The sequence below is a fragment of the Larus michahellis genome, chromosome 9 (genome assembly GCF_964199755.1).
Source record: "Larus michahellis chromosome 9, bLarMic1.1, whole genome shotgun sequence".
NCBI classification, from domain to species: domain Eukaryota; kingdom Metazoa; phylum Chordata; class Aves; order Charadriiformes; family Laridae; genus Larus; species Larus michahellis.
The window spans coordinates 22,009,518-22,031,747 of record NC_133904.1 but is presented as its reverse complement, the minus strand read 5'-3'; the positions used below and the strand labels follow the sequence as shown (position 1 = coordinate 22,031,747).

General features: G+C 49.7%; 1 protein-coding gene across 4 annotated transcripts in view; it reads right to left on the bottom strand.

The window, feature by feature from the left end:
- Positions 1-15,258, bottom strand: part of ZNF592 (zinc finger protein 592) — a 39,567-nt gene extending 24,309 nt beyond the window's left edge. Inside the window, exons 1-4 of one of the 4 annotated variants that reach the window (XM_074599603.1) lie at positions 15,114-15,255; positions 14,822-14,924; positions 14,112-14,223; positions 8,727-11,050 (exon numbers count right to left, since the gene is read on the bottom strand). In XM_074599603.1, the coding sequence (XP_074455704.1) occupies positions 8,727-11,042 (2,316 nt within the window). In that variant the 5' untranslated portion in view covers positions 11,043-11,050; positions 14,112-14,223; positions 14,822-14,924; positions 15,114-15,255. Of the gene's footprint in view, positions 1-8,726; positions 11,051-14,111; positions 14,224-14,699; positions 14,925-15,113 lie in introns of those variants that run through there. The other 3 variants (XR_012588929.1, XM_074599602.1, XM_074599604.1) reach the window with 3 other exon arrangements.
- Positions 15,259-22,230: the final 6,972 nt, after the last annotated feature.

Below are 22,230 nucleotides of genomic sequence, written 5' to 3'. Positions count from 1 at the left end.
AAACACAAAATACATTTTTGCATACAGGGAAAACTCTCTGGTTAAAGTGTCAGTGCAGACCCAGAAACTTGACAGTTCTAGGAAAAAAAATGGAATTGCAATGGAAAAAAACACTAGCATCACAGATCTCAGACAATGTTGCATCAAGTAAGCTTAACTCTGAATTTTCTCTGTCTGTACCTCTTCTCTCATTATGACCTCAGCTGTAATTTCAAGAATTTCAGTTTCCATATATTTTCATCTGACCCACTGTATTGGCTTTACGTGGCAAGGTTTTGGTAGTGGGGGTCTGCAGGGGTGGCCTCTGGGAGAAGACACCAGAAGCTGTCCCCATGTCAGACAGAGCCAGCTCCAAGATGCCTCTGACATCCTCCACCAGATTCAATTCCAGGTAGTCTTTGTCTTTCCTACATCATCCCTGCGTACTCGGATAGTGCCTCCATATTCCTCCCAGGTTACTTGTCCCTGTTTCCACCTTCTGCACACTCCCTTTTAAGTTTGAGATTTGCCAAGAGCTCCTTGTCCATCCATGTAGACATCATGGCATTTTTGTATGACTTGCTGTTTGTTGGGATGGACTGCTCTTGAGCCTGAAGGAGGGGGCCCTTTAGCATCAACCTCCTTTCTTGGACTTCTCTTCCCTTCAGGGCCTTATCCCATGGCACTGCTTCAAGCAGATCCCTAAAGAGGCCAAAGTCCACTCTCCTGAAGTCCAGGGTTGTGATCTTGATTATTGTCCTCAGGACCCTGAACTCCACCACCTCGTGGTCACTGCAGCCAAGGCTGCCTTTGACCTTCACATCCCTAAAAGCTCTTCCTTGTTGGTGAATATGAGGTCTGGCAGAGCACCTCTCCTTGTTGGCTCCCCTATCACATGGGCCAGGAATTTGTTATCAATGCCGTCCAGGAACCTTCTGGACTGTTTATGCCCTGATGAGTTGTCCTACCAGCACATATCAGGGTGGCTGAAGTTCCCTGTGAGGACCAAGGTCTGTGAACGTGAGGCTGCTTCCAGCTGTCTGTAGGCAGCCTCATCCACTTGTTCCTCCTGGTCAGGTGGCCTATAGCAGACACCCACTACAACGTCACCCACACTGGTCTGCTCTTTAATCCCCACCCATAGGTGGCTGCTCACCCATCCCCAGGCAGAGCTCCAGGCATCCAGCTGCTGCCTCACATCAAGGACAACTCCCCCTCCTTGTCTTCCTGGCCTGTCCTTCCTAAGGAGCCTGTGGACACACATCACAACACCTCAGGCACGTGAGCTGTCCCACCACCTCTCTGTGATGCCAACAAGATCAGAGCCCTGCAACTGCACATAGATCTCCAGTTCCTTGTGTTTATTCCCATGCCACGTGCACTAGCATCAGACACTTCAGAGGGCCACCTCCTCCTCGCACCCTTTCCCCACACCAGGAGGATTGAGCAGACCACCACCTGGGCTCTCATGCCCATCGCCCCCAGAGCTCTGCAGTCACTTTTGATGTTCTCCAGGTTGCCCCAGCAGCATCATTGGTGCCCACATGGAAGAAGAACAGGGTGGCGGGAGCCTTCCTCTGTGCCAGAAGACATCAGCTTGAGCCTCAGTTTCCATCCTACCTGAGACAGACTCTGCCTTTTTCTCCAGTTGTCCTTTCCTTCTTTCTCTCAGCCATGTCTTGGCCCCCAGTTTGCACCCATGCTCGTTCTCCTCCTCACCCCAAACTGGTCTAGGTCCCCTGGGGGCTGCAGGACCATCAAGGCCAGGTGAGCAAGTGTGGGTGGGAAGGAGGAGAGGGCAGGATTCTCGCCTTGTGTGGCAGCGGATCACACACTGACTGAAGCAGACCATGGAGCCACACCCTAGCTTTTCTTCCTCCCTAGCCTCTCCTCCTCCTCCTCCCCAGGCTGTTTTGCCCTCGGGGTGCAGGCTCTCGCTCCTACCCGGCCACTCACTCATCTCTTTGTCTGCGCTCCCAGCGATCCCTGCCCGGAGCTCCATTCCCTCAACATGCTTTCATCACAACATCCTACATCCCTTTGCTTCTACAAAATCCAGAGGGAAAATTTCCATATAAAACAAAGTCTGTCCTCGCTAGTACCTAAGGACTGCATTAATCACCCTTGGTTTGGAAGAGGGAGAAAACTGCGCTTTATGGGGCCAAGGGAATTTTTGTTGATTTTCAATCCTCTTGTTTTCTAAATTAAAACACGAACATGCAGGGGTGGGGAAAAAAAAAAAAAGAGGGGGGGAGGGCGGGGGAAGAGAAAAATAGCAAAGATATGGCTGCTGTCTTTCTTCCTTGCTATTTTTCTGCTGGGAAATTACCAGTGCAGCATGTGGTCCTACTAGCTTCTGGCAAGTTTTAGCCAATAAATCATAAAGCATTGATTTAAGAGGGGGAAGGAAGAAGAAAAAGAAAAGGCAGCAATAAAATTGCTTTTAAATAACCCAGTGTAGGTGGTGCGTAAACAGGATACGTCACGACTCATTGAAAAATTCTTATTGGACAAATAAACGGTGACAAAAGAAGAAAAAGAGGGGGGAGAACAAAAGCACAAAGGTGCAAGAAAATTCAGCGGTCCTCAGTTTACATTTTGTACTTTATTCAAGTTCCTAGCTACCTCCGTGGATTTTGGGTGGTCAAGTCAAAAAAGACCAAAACAAACAAACAAACAAAAAAAAGTATCAAACATCTCTGGTTACCAGTGGATGGACAATTATGCCCAAGAGGGGCAGGAAGTACTTTGAATTCTTGCACATGTTATTGTGCACTGGTCTGTCCTTGCCAAAAAAACAAATAAGCTCCATCTCAAAACCCGTTTGTGTCTTTTGTTCATTACTTCTGCTGCAAACCCCTTCCAGAATTCACTCCTCTGGTGATTACAGACTGTCCTCTAATTTCCCATGTAAATCTATTTCAGTGTGTCCTTGCATCATTGTTGCCCCTAAATTTGAAAAGCTCTTTTCTATAAACAGAGTGTCCTTTGTATCCACTCTCATTCTTTAAGGACAAGCACATCCAGAAGGAAGGCACCAGGAGCTGCATGGGTTTTGCTCATCCCCTGTAATTTGAGCCCAGCCCTGAAAATTCAGGCTACAAAAAACCATCTGATGCTGAGGAACTACCCAGGGCAATCCCTGCAAGTATGGGAAGCACTTCTTTTCTTGCAGATTTAGTTTCTGGTGGAAAAAAAAGTGCCACAACCCTCACCGTAATACTGCGTCTGCTTCAGTACTGAAGGAGACCCACCGTCATTTACCAGGCCTTTGCCAAGCTAAACTCATAAAGGTTTTTTAATTTCTCCTCAAAGAGATCATCTTTCCATTTCTCTGGTCATTCTTCCCTCACTCATTCCAGTTTATCCCTGATAAACGAAACAACACACTCTTCTCCAGCTGGGTTATTTCTGACAGGGAGTATTAATGCAACCCTGACTGGTACTGCAGGTTAACATAAATCCCCTACACAACCGTGTCATCTTGGTCATCCACAGTCCTCTTGTGACCAAACACATACATCCTGCTTTTTCAGTTGCTTCATCCCATTCCTACTTCATCTTCAAGATCACCTAGGTCCTCCTGTAAAATATTCACAATTTTCCACGATTTCCTACTCTGTTTGTTCAACAAATTCTATGGAATCATAGAATGTTTGGGGTTGGAAGGGACCTTTAAAGGCCATCTAGTCCATCCTCGTGGACATCTCCAACTAGACCAGGTTGCTCAGAGCCCCGTCCAACCTGACCTTGAACAGTTCCAGGGATGGGGCATCTACCACCTCTCTGGGCAACCTGGGCCAGGGGCTTACCACCCTCAGCATAAAAAAATGTCTTCCTTCTATCTAGCCTAAACCTTCCCTCTTTTAGTTTAAAGCCATTACCCCTCATCCTCTCGCAACAGGCCCTGCCAAAAATTTGTCCCCATCTTTCTTACAAGTCCCCTTTAAGTACTGAAAGGCCACAATAAGGTCTCCCCAGATCTACCTGTTCGTCCTCCAAGGTCCTTAATATAAACATTAACTGCAGAGGCACCCCAAAGCCTCAGGAGGTCTTACAAGCAGCCCGTCCCCAGCTGCCAGTTGCCTCCCTTTTACCTGCTTCTGCTCCAACCTCATAATTCAACTTCTTCAGCACAGCCGTTCCCCACATGGCACTCCAACAACCATCTCACTGACCACCAAGGAGATTAGGATCTACTCATTTCCCTGCTCCAAAAATAAATTCTACAAGATGTATATCAGATTAATTTGGCATAAACTACATCAATTTAATTATCCCCCTCCTCCCTCTCCCCCCCCCCCAAAAAAAAATCTTGCTCTAGAACATAACACTGCTGTAGTCAGACCAAACACACCTGAAGTTACATGGAACATCTGCTACCACCTTCTGAACATCTGGACAAGCATAATGCCTACATGTAGCACAGCTTCTCCTCTGAACAAAATCCAACCCATCAGATACTCAAATTCACATACGGCTTTCTTCTTGCAGTTCTGCGACTGCAAAGCAGCAAACAGATCCCATCAAGCGACTTGATTCACAAGGTTGCAAAAATTGTAAAACTGGCCTCATTAGTCTCTTAAAAAAAAAAGGAGCAAAGTAACTGTGATCCGTTGTGACGATCCACTCAAAACATACATCCAGTAAATCTATTTATTTATTTCTATTTCTGAAGTGGATTAGGTCACCACTTGCAAAGCCCGTACCCTCTCTGTGAGCCACAGAGATTTGCGGCATTTGGCTGAGATGAACTGCCCTCACCTTACGCATATTCTACATAAAAACACGGCAGGTAGGACTTCCCTGCTGTACTTTGAACGACTGCAATCATGCAGCTGCCACAAGTCTAAAATGTAACAATAAGGTCAAGCTCTCAATAATTTTTTCTGAGGGTCTTTCCACTCCACCTTCTCAACCACAGCATCCTGCCCCTTGCTTCCTCTCCAAATCTCCTCTTTTCCCGGCTGTCCAGACCACATCCATATCTTTCTTCCTTCCTCCAAAACAACCATGACCCAGCCATGTCATCCTCATTTTCGCCACACCTAGGAAACTCATTTACCCGTTATCTGTCCTATTAATATGGGCTCTACCCAAGGCCATTCACAAATGTAAGACCAAGTATTTCCCAAGTCAACAACCGGAACAAACAAACAGAAAACCCAACAATCACCTCTTCAACAGCTATGGGAAAGGTGAAGATGTCGAAGCAGTCCACAAAGTCACGGGAAGAAATTCCAATTAAAGTGAGAAGTCTTAAGTATCGACACAGGGTAAGTTCTCTGGTGGAGCAGAGACAGCTTAGGCTGTTCCTCCTCCCCAATCCAATCATTCCTGCCTCTCACCACAGCCTGCTCAACCTTCAGCTTCTAGATAACTGAAAACACCATACTGAAAAATGAGCCTTTTTCCTGTTATTTCTTTTCTTCATCTACCCTGTTGGATCAACCCTTCCTTCTTAACAAGGTGACATACCCACTCCATATCAGGTCTAAAGAGGTTTATGAGTTAAAAGCATTACAACTGAGCACTTCAAAGTCTGCTCAGTTTCTCAAGTTTTGGTCACATTAGATGTGCACATCACGGTTAATAATGCAGATTTGATGTCATTTAGCAGGAGAGCTTCTAAGAACATTGATCAAAAATCCACCTAGCTTATTTTCCATAGTCAGGGGTCTCCCAACTTCTATAAGCTCTTTAGAAGGCTTAAGTCAAGCCATAGCTTTACGGAGAAAACATCAAAATACTCCATACTTTCTCAAGGAGGCATGGCAAAGTTTGTGTCCGAATTCTGGGCTTGAGTATGAAATTAAAAAAAATAAAAGAAATTTCCAAAATACTAGAGTGCAATTTCTTTTGTTAGCTTTAAGAAATGATGACAATCTCTCCCCCACACCCCATACTGTTGCTTCCAAACCAATGTTTCAATACAGTGAGAAAAAACACCAGGAATGGAAGAAGAAATACACACCGATTTTTGCTCAAATACGCAACATTATGATAAATACTAGATAATTAGTCTCTTGAGATCTGGGGGATGCAGTTCACGTCTGAGCTTGCCCACAACTGTTACCACCACCCCTGCATCCTGGCAGACTGTCCTGCAACGGCAGCGTGCTCCGCATCGAGCATGGGTACACAACTATTTTTTGATTAGACATACCAGTATATAAATGAACAGCTTCTGCCACGTGGACATAGTGGTTTTGATCCACTATGGGGACACTAAGAGTTGTTATGTTGAATGCAGGTCTTACATTGATGCCTTTCTCACCAACGCAATTTCTACCACTGCCCCAAAAAACAAGTGACCTGGCACAACGCTGGAGACGGAAACCAGAGTTTTCAACTCCTTCTACCATGTAAGAAAGTCTTTGTGAAATCAGTCACTGGCTCTTCTCCAGCTCCTACCAACATTCCTCTTTTATTCTGACCAAAAAAGAAACAGCAGCCCAAGCAATCAGCTTCATTAATGCAGAGTCAGGGATATCCTCAGCACCTTCTCAGAATGGGTTTGGTCGGTTCACGTTTTCCTATTTAAGGAACTTATGGTACACGCTCCAAGAGCCTTACCTACGTCCTTCTCACGCCACGTTTACTATCAGACTTGCTTAACGTTCATTAACACCCCTGATAGGCAAAACCATCAGCTTCTTACACCTCGTTACTGATGGTAGCTACACAGTGTGCTACCCAAGTGAGACACGTGATGTCAAGGCTATCCACACCTTCTCCCTCAGACCCCCCAGAGAAGCTGAGCGTGGTACCCACCTATGCAGGGACCCCTGTGAGACCACTGAAGCTCACCCATGCTCTTACCTCTCAGCCCATGGCACCAAATACCCCAGGTACTGCTAGGAGGCAGGGGGATGGTTTCCATTAGCTACTGCTAAATCTGGAGGCACACAATTACAGGCATATGGGCACAAACTCTTATTTCCTTTATAAATGTAATAGCTTTGCTGGAACAGATGTTTCAGGAACAGCATGGAGCACCACCGGGCAGTCTGGAGGACAGCAGATACAGCAGAAAAAAAAAGACTCACAGAGCAATGCATGCATCCCATTGAGTATAAGCATGGGAAGATCAAACATGGAGGAGATGGTTTTAACAAGCCCTAACATCACTCTTCTTCCAGTTTTTTAGCACTTCTATTCCAGAAAAAATACTACAAAAATAATCGGACATCTAGCAGACCTAGCTTGAAGCAAGAAGCTTAAACTGTTGGTTAAGTTACAGAATAATTTATTTGATTACAAGCTAAAAATACTTACTATCAGACATGCCTTCTCTCTTTAAGGAGCTCTTGAATTGATAATCCCACAACAAAAATAGGAGATACATTTTTAATGTGACCAATTAACATTTTAGCTCACTTTGGAGCACTCACTGTATCCCTTCACCTGAAGGTTTTAATTCCAGACTGCTGACATTTCCCAAAAACGCATTATATTTGAAAAATAAGTTACAGTGTTGACAGAGCACGGTGCTTGCTGGTCTGCCTTGGGCAAGAAACCTGATTACGTGGCCGTGCAGATCCCTTCTGGCCTCATCATTCTTCACAACATAAAAACCATCCAGCCATAATCTATTTTTTTTCCCCACTGCTGATGAATTTAAGAGAAAGATAACGAAGTATCTGAAAGGGACCGCAGCAACCTCAATACTCCCGCAAGCCATTTGAGAAGCAACAGGAGGCTCTGGAGCATGCAGGTACTATGATGGCCACAGCAGAGACTGGCGGTCATCTCCCCAAATGCCTGCTGTTGGCATGGAGTCCTGGTTTGCGGAGCTTGTGGAGGGGACAGCACTGGGAGCCTGCCAGCTCTGCTGGCAGCCAGAGGGACGTGGAAAGCTTTCACCTCATCTAAAGAGATAAGGAGAAAGGCTTCCTCCTCCTGCTCAACTTCAGGTTGGTTTATACTTAAACAGGATTAACCTTACCTTCCAAAATAAAAACCATAAGCAAAGCACACGGTCTTGGTACATGACGAAGAGCATCTCCTCCTCTTCATCAGCAGAAACCTAAGCAGGAGTCTCAGACCCCCCAGCTGCACCTATGAGGGAGGTCAGCGAAGGTAGCGGAGACCCGAGCAGGGCAGCACTGGAGCAAGGCAGGAAGCCACTAACAAGGCTCTTGAGCCCTCCTAGGGAAACATGGCACCAACTCGTCCCTCTTCCACCCAAAGGGCCAAAATAGACAAAAACAGCCTTCCATCCCACGCACCGCACGGCTCGCCTCTCAGCCAGGCCTGTCCCAATACGCACATTACCACGGTAGCAATACAAACAGCACCCGACGTTCAAAGCGTTACAGGGAAGATTTTGGCACAAGTTTTAGGAAAGGCAAAATTAAATTGTGTCAGATCTCCTCTAGCCGCATTTAGAGTGCAAAAACTTGTTTCAGGTAATGCTCCGCTGGTCCTCCCCTACAGCGCTCTTGCATGCCTCATCCAAGCGATCTTTGGTCTCCAACACCTTCCTTTGATGCTCAAGAACCTCCATAGTCTCCTCACTACCCTCTTTTTGCTGGCAAAGGGTGAAAAGAGGGCAAGCAAGCAACACAAAACGGCTCTTCACGCGCACACGTCTGGGCTCATGCGTATCCCAAATCCTCCCCACAAGCACCTTTTTAGGCAAAGTGACTCATTTGCCACTACCAATGCCTATTTTTCCCCCCCCTCGAGGACAATCTCTTTAAACTCGGAGAGATTTAACTAATAACATTAAAATGATGACTTACCAGTCTCTCATTATCTTCTGAGGTTCTCTGGTAATGAGCTGCTAAAGCAACGTAATCCTGCGCCTGCTTGTTACACTCTAAACACTTAAGTCCATGACGGATTAGTCTCAATGGGTCCGTATAGAGAGGCAAGGCTGGCTGAGTGTTCGCAGAAATTCCTACCCCACCTCCTGGAGCAGCACTGGGCTTCCGCGAAGGAGAGGGCGAGTGCAAAGTCTGAGGAGCCAGAGAGGCCGAAGAGCTTGTCGGAGAAGGTGAAAACATTTGGTCTACGGAAATTGGTTTCATTAGCAGCTGAGAACACTGCATGATAAATCCTTTGCTCTTATGATCTCTTGCATGTTTAAGCAAGCTACACTTATTAAAAAAAAGGAGCATGGTTGAACACTGAGTGCACATGACTTCAATATGAACGCTGCGTCTACTATAGTGTTGAGTCAGGCTTTTCTCTAAGGCAAATGAGTCCCCACATTCCAGGCAACAATACCCAGAGGCAGGTAAATTAATACTGGTGTCAGGTGGAGGGCTAAGGTTTGGAGTATATATTGGCACAGGATTGGCACTGTGTAGTACTTTATTAAACGCCTCCACGACGACGGGAGCGGCTTTCTTGACTTGGTGCACCAGCGGCACAGACATCTGTGTCACCTGAGGCTGATTCCGCCTCTGTGCGGATGACTTCGCTGTAACAGAAGCAGCAACACTATGTGGGACTAAGTTGAGATTCGCCAAGTGCACGGCTTTGGGAAGAAGGCTGGAGGTGGTCACATTGGACGGCTGCACCACAATACCCTGATGTTGCCTCTTAACACCTACTTTTATGGCACCGCTGCCGCAGTTTGGCAGCGGAGACAAGGACACGGTACACGTGCTGCTTGCGGCAATATCTGCTTTCATACTGTCTCCGCAAGGACTTCCCACGTTTGATAGCTGGATAGCCACAGCAGCCCCATTTTTGGCTGAATTCTTGCTAGCCTCACTTTCCATAATTGCGCTAGTGTCAGGGGATGGGAAAGATTTGATAAACTCTTCAGCAGATGAGGTTTCCATAGGTGACTCTTCTGAAGATTTGCCCAACTCATCACTTTCTGGCAAAATTCTAGTTACAGTTCTTTTAATTTCACCAGAGGATGTCTTGATAGTCTTTATTCTAACTTTGGGAATAGCTGGCGGAGAGCCGGCTGCCATGGAAGGAGAGCCTTTCCCACTGCTGTCGCTGCACACACTTCGAGGACTCTCAGGCTGCTTGCTGGCCTTCCTCACCACCTCTAAGGGGCTCCGGGGACTCTTTGGCGACTTGGGCATTTTTGGACTTCCCTTCGTCCCGTCTTTAAAAGGACCAGGTTCCTTGGTAAGGTTTGGCTGATCGCCTTTTGGAATACACGCAACCTTTTTGGCCTGAAGAGCTACTAATGCTGCCACGCAGGATGACAACTTCGAATGAGTTGGCTTTAACCTCTGGCGAGGCGGTACTGACGAAGACATGTTCAGCTCAGGCACAGACGCCTTACCTTCTCCTGAATTATTGTGAGGGAGGTCTGCAAACACCAAGCCTTCTCCAAGAAAGCTATTGGTATCTACCAAGTCCTTGCTTGACTCCACAAACCTCTCCACTGCTTTGTCTTGTTCTCTCCTGCTCATTTCCAGCCTATTCTCCGGCTGGCAGTGGATTTCCATCTTTTGTTCCTTTTTACAGTATTGATCAAACATGCTTAATTCGGGCTCTGGTACCTTCCTAAGGTGATCCAGTACTGAAGCTCCTGTTGGTATATACATTGAAGGCGGTGGAAAATACGGCGTTTGGGCATGTTTGGGTTTATCCCCAATACTGTTCTCTTTGAACGCGTCCTCTGGTTCAGGGCTGGAAATCGGGCTAAACTGACTAAATGTTGGCAAAGGCTCCGACTTGGACTGGTCCAGTTTATCAGAGTAACTTCTTGAGCTGTCACCATTAATAAAAGTTGACTCAAACTTGCCATAATTATGCACTAAAGCGTGAGCCTCCGATGGCAAATCGGACCCACGAAACCCGTTGTGTAGCAGACCAGTCCCGAGGTGATTCCCCTCCTTTTCCGCTTCGAAGGACTCCTGGCGACTCGTGTTCTTCACTATCACACTCACAACAGGAGCATCAGAGGGAGGCAAAGAGTGGGACAAGGACACATTTTCATCTATGCAGATTCCCGATGACTTCAGGTGATTCTCGTTCTCCTCCCCAGTTGACGGGATGGTCTCCTTGGCATCAAGGCTAGTTGGATCGGGGATGTCAAAAGCAGCCAACAGGTCATCAAAGTCTGGGGTTTTCATGTCCCCCATGATGAAAGCTACAATCAAAAGCAAAAAAAACACTTTGTCAGATACATTTCCCCCAAGGACAAACTTTGTAAGACTCATTTACATAAACATCTTATGTGACAAAAAACACAACTGCCCAGAATACTATTGCAGCAGGGCACGAAGGCTAGAAACATCTGCAGCAGACACTTCAGCTTCCATTTTAACTATTCCAAGATTGACTGTTTATACACAAAAATATTAGCCCAGCATTTTCAACACAGCTTTCAACACAACAGCGCCGTTTCGCAGGGCATCGCGGGGAAGGAACCTCTCCTGCCCTAGTTGTGCCTGGAGGATCAGCAAAGGCTCGGGTCTCATCCTGCTCAAGCTGGCAGGGGCAGGTGACAAGTGACGGGAGCTGTTCAGCTCCTGTCCTGCAACACAATCCGCACTCTCCAGGTTGTGGGCAGAGCTGCTGCTCCTGGTGCTTCAAGCAACATGGTGGGAGACAGCATCCCCTTCTCCCAGGGTCCCTGAGAGCAGAGCTGGTTCAAATATGACCTTTTAGATGACACCAAGCTCACGCTGGGGACATCTTTTCAACCTGCTGGATACATCACTACTCCAAAAACAGCCGTTGCCACGAGCCTCAACAGAAAAGATTCAAGAGTATATTAGTACATGGTTTCTTTTTTGTTTGGTTGGGGGTTTTTTAGAGCTAATAGGCAACAATCGCTGCCGATTTCTCAACAGATCATCACATCTGAAGAATTCAGTCCTCCTTCAAGGAAAAAAGGCTGGAGTAAACAGGTGGCCCAAGAGAGACAGGCCTGAAAAGTGAGATGACTCCTTACCCCGAGCAATTTAAATAATAGAAGTCTTCAGTAAAGATTTCAATACAGCAGCTCAAAGTGCGGTAAACCAAGCAGTGTTTATTTGAAACAGGGGCAATCCTTAACTAGGTAACGATGCAAGGCAAAACTGCACAGAGACGGAATAAAGGATCGTATCCAAGTCATAACAAGAGATGGCGGTCCCAGACAGCTCTCTCTTTATAAGCCCTCCAGAAGGGAAGTGGGGGCTCAGACGCTCGCCACAGAGACCTGTGACGGCAATAATCAAGGTCTGATGAGATGCATAATGAAAACTGACAGCAGAGCACTACTTGAACATTTGTGTTCACTACTGTCAGGGATACTGCTTTTCCCCTGTTTAACCAAAATATTTTCAAGTTGGTGCAATATATAGACTTCCCAAATATTTAATGAGGCATTCTTTTAATACGTGTTCCATCTAAACCCCAAATTTATGTGAACTGATGTATGCAGGGGAAGGAAAAAAAACGCCAAAGAGCATCAACTGAACTAGGAGAGCAGCAGTTCCTCCTTGGCAAGGAGCACCCACGGGCAAGGTAAGCCCTGCCACGCTCCCTTGACTTGGGCTGCATCAGAGCTGCCAAAGCCAGCAGCAAGCAAGGGAGATGGGGAGGGTGTGGGAGCCCAGGAGAAGGGGGAAGAGCTGAGAGCAGAGGTGCAGGCAGAGGGAAGGACCCTGGGACAAGCCGGAGGGAGAGAAAGAAGCTGCCTGTTGCCTTCCCAAAAGGCCACTGATTTAAGGCTGCTTTCGTTATTTACAATTGGGATTAAAAGTTTGTCAAGCGTCACATTAAAACCGAACAAAGCGCAACCCAGTCCTGGCAGACAGCTGGTATGGGGAACAATTTACAGAGCTGGACCAGGAGAAATCACTTCAGCACGGAAGAGGACATACTGGTCTTTGAGCTTTAGTGCAGCCGTGCCTAGAGACAAGCCCCAGAGGTGTTCCTTTGGTTAATCTACTGCAAAACACTCTGCGGAGATTTACTTGGCTTAAGAGTGGCTCGCTGTGGTTTAGCTTAAACTTGTTCTCATTCTTAAGTTAAACCACAAATATGAATGTCCACAGAGGGCTGTGCAATAATTTACAATCACATCCCTCAGCAAGGTAGGGCAGCTGTGCGTTAAGCCCCTGGAAGCCCAGAAGATTATCCACATGCTTCACATCACCAGCACTTGATAAGGCCTTTTGAAACTTGGCAGATTACTGCAGTTGGCAAAAGCGTGGACCTTAAACTTCCCCTTCCTTTGGGTGGGAAAACTCACGCCAGCTGTGAGAGAGCTAGGCACCGCTCAGCTCCCAAATCCTTCTGCAAGAAAGACGTTTCATCTATAACACAGAACGCCGAAGTTGCATGTAGAGAAAAATGAGCTTGCCAGTCACTCTTGATTTTCCCTTCTCACCCCCAAACACCTATCTACATCTTCGGCAGTCTTTTAAAATACAAGGCAAAATAAACCTCAGTTATCTGCAGCATTACAAAATAGCTTTTCTTAGAAGAAACCCTGCATTTTCAGGAGCTTTCATGTACGTCTTTGAGTCCTATAAAAGCCTAGTTTACGCTCTTTGCTATTATGAGCGCACAAGTCTCTACTCGAGTATTTGTCCAAAAAATTGCACCTTAAACTTGTCATACATGAAGCTACAATTTCTCAAAATAAAGCAAAATTGGACACAGATTCTAGAGAAGACCAAGTGTCTTGACGATAGAAGTGATTTTTAAATGACACAAACCTCAAATTTTGACTAAACACCATTTATTTCTGTTCTCAGATGACAAACAGAAAAAGTATAGTAAAGGAAATGTCAAAGCCTCCTGCAAACCAGCTTGTGAAGAAAGCTGAAAACAAAGACCTCCATCCTTACTCCACCCTTCTTGTGCAAAGGACTTGCATTAGAACCCAAGCTTGGAATCCAGTGTTCTCTCTGCTTGCCTATGAAAACATGGAGGTTGAGATTTGCAAAGCAATAAAAGAGGTGAGTAAAATGAGCAACAAAGGAGCGCTTACAGAGTAGAATGCACACATTTCAATGCACAAAACCAACCTCACAGCAGCACGTTTCTCCAGGAGGCAGGGAACCTAGAAGCCTCCAAGCCACGCAAAAAACTCTCCGAACTCACTGGAGGCAGTATATCAAACCCCCGGGCCTTCTGCTGTGGCTGAGCCTCAAAATTCTGCTGCCGGGCAGAGGTGCCGCAGGACCAGCGTCCCACACGCGCGCCATACAAACCTTTTACTGGCGGTGCTATTCCTGGGGGCTTTCGGAGATCTGCGGTAGCTTCTCTGCAGCTTTCAGACCAGCGCGGACCATACTGTTCAAGCAGGAGGTTCAAGATTGCCACCTAAGAGGAAAGCATAAAAATGCAATTACACCAAGGTTATAGGAAAATAATAATAATAGCCAAAACAACATCGAGGGACAAGGGAAAGTGTCTGACAAGGGCTGTTCTCCTGGGTCCAGAGGAGGCTGGCGTCTCCCAGAGGGGATGCAGGAGGGGGGCGGCCAGGGATGGCCTGCCCGGCAAGGCGTTGGGAAGGCAGGGGCCGGGGGGGGACAGGCGCCCCAGCTGGCCGGACATCGGTAACAAGGGAACGGCAGCCGGTGGAGGATCGCACCGGCGGCTCCCTACGGGACCCAGCGCTTTAACACCCGGGAAAGTTTCAGCAGCCCCGTGCTGGAGCTGGGTAACGCTGTGACGGGCCCGGCGCACCTGTGGGTCACTCGGGGGTGGCCCGGGGGTCTCGGGGGTGGCCCGGCCCGTGTCAGCCCCGCCGCCCCCCACCCCCCCGGTCCGTGCCGTCCCCACCCGCGACCCACCCGAGACAAAGGCCTGGGGGCCTCCCCGTGCCGCCGCCCCCCCGCCGCCGGGGCCCTGCCGCCCGCCCCCGCGCTGACAGCCCGGCCCGGCCCCGCCGCCCCCCGGCCGCACGTGGGCGAACCCCGCTGAAGTTAAAGTTTGTCCCGCCGCCGCCACCGGGCCGGGCCGGACCGGGCCTGAGGAACACCGAGGCCGTGCCCAGAGGGGGGACCGCCAGGGGTTGGCTGTGGAAGGAAGGGAAGAGGAGAGAGGTTGGGGGGGAAGGCGGCGGGCGCCCCGCGGGCCGGAAGAGCCGGTGCGGCAGCAGCGGGGCCGCCCGCCCTGCCCGCGGGGCGGCAGCACCCGCCCGGCCCCCGTGAGGGCGAGCGGCAGGGGCGGGCCCCGGCGGGGCCGGGCGGGCGGGCGGCACTCACCCGGGCAGAGCGGTTCCTCTGAGGGGGTGGTGGCGAAATGGCGAGTGGTGGGGACGAGAGGGGGGGAGAAAACCCCCGCCGCCGCCGGGGCCCCGCGTAGGCCTCACCCCGCACCGGCCACCAACGGCCGCAACATGGCGGCGGCGGCGGCGGGCGGGGCTGGGGGCGGGACGGGGCATGGCGGACCGCCTCCCCCCCCCCCTTCCCATCCCTGTCCTCCTCCCGCCGGGCCGGGGCCCCTTCTGTGGCTCGGCCGGGGCCTCCCCCGCCCCGGGGCGCCGCGGCCTGCATCGCCCCGGGGCGGGGGAGGCCTCGCCCACCATCCCCTCAGGGCCGGCTCTGACAGGAGGCGGCTCGCCGTCCTCCTCAGGCCCTTCCCAGGTGCCTCGTTTTTCCATTTATTTTTAAGGTTTTGTGTTGGTTTGTTTATTTTTTTTTCCCCTCCCTCGCCACAAGGCGTTTCCCAGCTTGGCGCTTCCCCTCGCCTTTGGGCGCCGTCCCCGCCGCGCCAAGGCTGAGGAGGTTTTGGTCGCGATTAGGCAAATTGGCCTGGAATTTGTCACCGTCTGTTCACAAGCGGCCTTTAAGATTTTGGTCCGCTCCCCAGTGCAGGCCGTTAGTATTTATTGACTGTTGCTGCTCATTGCTCGGCGTCTTAGCTGATAAAACTCCCAGGTGCGCACTATCAAGTCCTACGGTTAAAAAACAAACAAGCAAACAAACAAAAAGAATTAATGATAATGGTTTGTGCATGAGATCTTCCATAGCGATGTATTCACTGCCCCTGGAGAGGTGCGTCCTGCGGTGGGCTCACCACTGTGAGAGGGACCAGAGAGTCCAGCGAGGGGCCACCAAGATGGTGATGGGACCTCAGGTGTGAGGCGACACTGAGAGAGCGGGGACTGTTCAGCCTGGGGAGGAGAAGGCTCTGGAGGATCTCATCAGTGCCTATAAACGCCTGCAGGGATGGTGCAAAGAGGACCAAGCTCTTCTCAGAGGTGTCCAGAGCCAGGACCAGAGGCCACGGGCACCAACTGAAGCACAGGAGCTTCCCTCTGAGCATCAGGAAACAGGTTTCATGGTGACATGACTGAGCGCTGGCACAGGTTGCCCAAGGAGGTTGTGGAGTCTCCATCCTTGGAGGTGTTCAAAAGCTGGACACAGTCCTGGGCAACCGTCTCTAGGTGGCCCTGCTTGAGCAGGGGGGTCAGAGCAGATGACCTCTGGAGGTCCTTTCCAACCCGTCTGTCATGGTTTAACCCCAGTCGCCAGCTAAGAACCACGCAGACGCTCGCTCACTTCCCCCTGATGGGATGGGGAAGAGAATCAGAAAAGTGAGAAAACCCATGGGTTGACATAAAGACAGTTTAATCAGTAAAGCGAAAGCCGCGCGCACATGCAAAGCAAAACAAGGAGTTCATTCACTGCTTCCCGTTGGCAGGCAGGTGTTCGGCCGTGCCCAGGAAAGCCGGGCTCCATCACATGTAATGGTGACTTGGGAAGACAAACGCCATCACTCCGAATGTCCCCCATTCCTCCTTCTTCCTCAGCTTTATGTGCTGAGCAGGAGTCATATGGCACGGGGTATCCCTGTGGGCGGCTGGGGTCAGCTGTCCCCGCTGTGTCCCCTCCCAGCCCCTTCTGCGCCCCCAGCCCATCGCTGTCAGGGCGACGTGAGGAGCAGAAAAGGCTTTGGCTCTGTGTAAGCGCTGCTCAGCAGGAGCTAAAACATCCCTGTTATCAACACCCTTTTCAGCACAAATCCTAAACGCAGCCCAACGCTAGCTATCGTGAAGAAAATTCGCCCCACCCCAGCCACAACCAGCACAGAGGTGTTCAAAAGCCGCCTGGATTTCCTGGGCAACTGGCTTTAGGTGGCCCTGCTTAAGGTTGGACTAGACGATCTCGGGAGGTTCCTTCCAGCCTCAACAGCTCTGGGATGCTGCAAAGCATTTTGTGTTGAGGTGTGAATATGTCACCCTCCCATCATAATAAAAGACAAGTATTTCTTGAGTTTCTCTTTCCTGTGACATGACATTTTTGCCACCTACACCTGGTACTGGAAGTACGGCATTGTTCATACCGCATTTGTATCTCATCGGATTAAATAATTATTTTTTTCCTGTGTAGTCAGTTCCGTGGGCATAATATTTCTTCTTTTCTTTTTAATTGACGCTCGTAGCTTCACTTCCTTCATTTCTGACTTGGTGTCATCACCTCTCTCCTTTTGGAGGTGACAGCCGAGCCCTCAAGGCCAGCAAAAGGGCAAAGGAAGTCATGCAGAGAAAGCGCTTTCAATATCACGACGGTTACCTGTTTTTTTAGCACGTCCCTATGAAAAGCTGCTCAGGAGCTGAAAGTGGTGTCTGGTAAGAGAGCCGACAGCATTTCTTACACAATTTATAAAGATCTGCCACAATCCTGGACAAGTTGCAGCTTGCAGGAAAGCCACTGTAATTTGGAGGATTGTGCTAATTAAGAAATATAATGCCGATGGGAATTCAGCTCCATCCCAGATGGCCAAGGAAGAGAGGCAGCCGTAGGACGGCCGGGTGGGAAGCTCCATTCCCCTCCTTGAGTCAGCAGAGACATGGAAAGGGCTAAGGAGAATGTATATTCTTCCGTGCGACCTAAAAATCGCATTTCTTTTTTTCTTCTCAGTCCAATGTGGTAACTTGACAAAATCTGGAAACAAAAAAAATCTTCCTTTTTTTTTTTTTTTTTGAGGCTTAAATTTGTCCCTTTGGGCTCATTCTGTGACCCGAGCTAAAGGATTTGGTGTGGTGGAGACGAAAGCCGTGGACCTACAGGAGATGCTGTTACAAAGCGGCCCTCCGCGCTTGGGCCCTGCCGCGGCTGGAGCGGGGCGCAGCGCCAGTGGCATCCCCTGCGTCCTGCTGGCCCCTCCGTGAGGGGAGCCCCTCGATGAGATGTTCCAACCATGTCCATCTGTATCTGAGACTTTCGCTTTTAATTCTCCCTCCTGCTGGGGGCTGTTCGTGCTTGCTTTTCAGCCGGGGCGAGCTGGCTCTTCCCAGGTGCCGGCTGCGTTGGAGGCTGTACGTGCACATATGTAGTCAGACGAGCTGGCACGTATGGTGAGACCCATTTTATTTATACATAATAAACGTAATAAAGTCTTGAGCGCTCATGCCTAGGCAACTGTCAGTTTTCAAATCAGCGATTAATTTGTTTCTGTCAGAGCTCAGTGTTATAGAGAATTACCTTGAGCTGGTTGCAAAACTTCTGCGTTACAAAACTATAATTAATGTCTCAGAAACTCCAGGGAAGGTTTATTATTGGCAGAGTGAGAATGAATCTCCAGACACAAACATTCCTCTAAGATAACAGCGTAGCCTTCGGCATTATCTACACACACACAAAAAATCAGTGTAACTTAAAACAGGGTAATTAATTACACAGTTGTCATCTGTATACCTTTAAAACCATTTACAGCGTTCTGTCTGGCTTTTTGGTCCCCCTGACTCCCAGGGCATGCCCTCTGCATTGCCCCGAACAGATTCTTTTTCCCCCCTTTTTTTTTCCTTGACACGTATGCCGATGAGCCGACATGTCTCTTCAATGAACATCCCTCTATACAATCACTGATCCACCATGAACATGAAAAAACTCACCCTTACTCCAGATCCGTGCTCCAGGCAGCTCGTGGTCAGTGGCCCTGGTACTTGCTTGGAGACCTAACCTTAAATTCCTTCGCCAAATCAAAAAGAAGGAAGCTGTGCATCCCAGCGAGTTTGGGAATAGGGATAAGAACCCTCATTTGGCAAAATCCTGTTAGAGGAGAACTCTTCCGTGCCCTGCAATGCTCCTCATTCCCATTTAGTGGAGCTGGACAGGTGACGAGACAGACTGGTTTCTTGCAGGCAGGTTGTGGTCAAAGGCTGCTGGAGTGGCAAGGATGCGCAGTTCCCATATCGGCCTTCGCTAGCGCAATACCAAACCCGTTTTACTACTCGACTAGAAAACTGGGAGAATAACTTCCAGACAGCCAGTTCTCTTCACCCAGGAGCACTGCAGGCTCCGGTGCAGCAGGGACATGCTCCAAGGTCTGGGCAAGCAAGGACCCTTTGCGCAATCCTCCGTGCTGAGAGTGGAGACGGCACAAGGCCCTGGATTTGGTATTGCTTCGCCTGAGAAGTGCTGACACAACTGCTTGCGGGGCTCTGCGCCTGATTGCTGAATGCCAGCCGGGTTCACTGTGACCCCCTTCTTCTCACGCTGGCTCCAGATGGGCTCAGTCCGACGCTCCAGGTGATGGCAAGAGGACCTTCTCAGGATGGTTCTCCTGCTGAAGCAATGTTTCGTGTGGCTGCAGCCCCGGGCCTGGCCTCGGGACTGGAGTGGCCGGGGGTCACAGTGGTTTCCCCATATGTTTCCCAGGGTGGGAAAACTGGCTTGAGCTGTTCTTGCGCCTCCAGCTGCCCCATGTGATGGCAGCGGGACTGCTCTGCGAACCGGAGACAACCGAGCCAGGTTTTATAAACCTCTTTGTGGAAGAAATTAAACTTCGTTACTTCCCTCATCAGCTTACGTGTAGTCCCACAAGCGGTTGCGTGGGCAAAAGTGAACACTGGGGTCGTTGGCTCCCAGGTGGGAGCAGAAAGACCAGCAGCATCAAGCCACAGCCCATGTCGCTCCTGGGAACTCTCCTGAACTTTGCTAGAAAATTTAAGCAAAGCTTGAGAAGAATGTGAGGAGAGTCATTCTGCAAGGGTTCTCTGTCCTAAACCGCCCGCAGCAATTTCAATGCAGTTGCACCTTGAAAAGTCTCGCTGAGAAAGCTGGAGAGATGCTCTCGAGAAGAGAGGGAGCGATGGGATCGCGGGCACAGAGCTGATCCGTGCAGCAGGCATAGCGAGGGGTAAGTGGGGCACGGTGGGCTTGGTGTGTTGGACCACCCTAGGGTGGTCCCGTAGATTGGCCAACACACTGAGTTGCAACAGGGCAGCCCAGCGTGGGCATGCTCGCTCCCAGGCGGGGCTTTCTACGCAAAGCCTTTTCTTCAATTAGTTTCTCCCATTAAGCTTAATAGTAAAGTGTTTACATCAAACAGAGCTACCCCAGAACCCCGAACAGTCTGCCCTTTCGCTCCACCCTTACCCTCTGGAGGTGGGTCTGCAGGAGAAGCAGAGCTTGTGTCCATGTGTTACAGCAGCCTTTCGTTATAAAAAAACTAATTATTTTTTTCGCTACAGGAGGAACAGGCAGTCAGTACGACCAGGAACGAAGGTAATGCAGGAAAGAAGAGTGAGCAGACAAAATTGCACCGCATGCAAATTATCTCCTACAGGTAGGAGAGTCATTTAGGGGAATGAATGACCGTGTGTCCAGGTGTCAAACAAAGACTAAGTGCAACATAACCCCGAAACCAGATGTAGGATTTTTGCTTTCTGTTCAAATGCACTGATAATCCTAAAGGGAATCTGACACTGGCTGGAGAGTTTTCATATTCAAAATGCTAAAACGGACATCATCTATAATCTCAGCAGTACAGCAAGAACAGAACAGCTCAGAGATGAGGGTTTCTGTGCGCAGCCCCACCGACCGCGCCGTCTCTGCCCTGGCCCATCCATACCCGGGCACCCGCCTCCTGCTTCTCGGAGCTGAAATGATCTCAGGCGCTTTCCCAGGTGCTCCCGGGAGACTTGCTGCTCCTGCCCTGGGCACGGTGGAAAGGTCACCCGGGACTGTGAGGCATCCGAGCGACTCAATGTGTAGCTGGGCGGCTCCAGCCTGGGCCTGAGGGGCACACGTTGGGGCTTTATCCCCCAGGCCATGCTGAGGAGCACTGCCAGCTTTTAAACTCTGCCCACTCTGGGGTGGAGGCTTTTCTTCATAGCTAGGGACAAGAGCATAGCTAGCAACCAAAGGATTTTTCTTCTTGCTTTCCAAACATTGCAAGTTCCTAGGAATGCCAGAGATGAGGCAAAATATCCTCAGTGTTTCACCTTCACCCTGTCATAGTTTCGCTTCCCCCCCCCGCCCCGGAAAGTATGAACAAAATCTTTTCACTTATTTGAAACGTAAAAACTCAGTGGATTTTTGTTTTCAGAATTGCACGTTACTATTTTCTCTCTCAGCACAGCAGTAGGAAAACGCAGCTGAACCTTTACACTGGAAAAGTTTATGTATGAATTCTGTTCGTCACAGCATTAGTCTCCAAAAATTTGTTATCACGCCGTTATTTAAGTTCGCATGCTAAAACAGACTGTTCGCTCTGCCAGGATCGTCTCCACCATACCAGGAAATGTTAAAACACCGTGCAGCTAGCTCACCTCACTCCAGGCTTCTCCCAGTAAAACCCACAACTCGGCCGTGCATCCACGCTGATGCTGGGGGTCAGGCGGCCAAGGCTCGGTGCCTGACTCGGCTTTCTGGGGAGCAGGCCAGCTCCATGCCGCCCTCTCACAGCCCCAGGATGGCTGCCCGGTCCCGCAGTGACACAGGATGCGGTCTGGCTTGGGCATTTGTGCTAGGAGCTGATTTTCACCTATGGAGTGCCCCGATGTGTCTCCCCGGAGCTCCCTGACGGTGTGCTCCGGGGCGCTCTGACGCCTCTCCCTCCCTGCTCAGCCCTTCCGCCAAGCTCTCAGCCAAGGGAAAGAGCAACGTCTCGGGAAAACTGCTACATTTTCAACCTGGTTGGGATTTCGGCAACGTAAATGTCTTGCCTTCATTTTTTTGTCTCCCCTTATTTCACACATGAGGGCAGACCCCCCACATCTGCTCACTTACCCCACGATCAGGGATAAATGTGGACAAGTCGCTGCAGCTGCAGCGTATCTCGCTTTCTTCCTCACCCCTCTGCTCGTGCTGCCGGGGACGTGCGTGACTCTGCCTCCTGCAGCGCCTCTGCCTCTTGCATTCCCTTTCCCTCGTGCTTTACCTCTGCCCCTGCTTCTCTTCCTCCTGCATCCCCCCTGCTTCCGGCATCCCCTCTCCCTCCTGCACCCCCTCTACCCCCTTGTTGCATTAAGAGGCAAAGCGGTTTTGGCAGAAAATAAACTCCCTTGCGTTCTAACACTCCTCACCGAGGTGGGAGGCTAGGTGCAGCTAGGTTTAAATTCTGAGTGATGCCCAATTCACTGCTATCGGT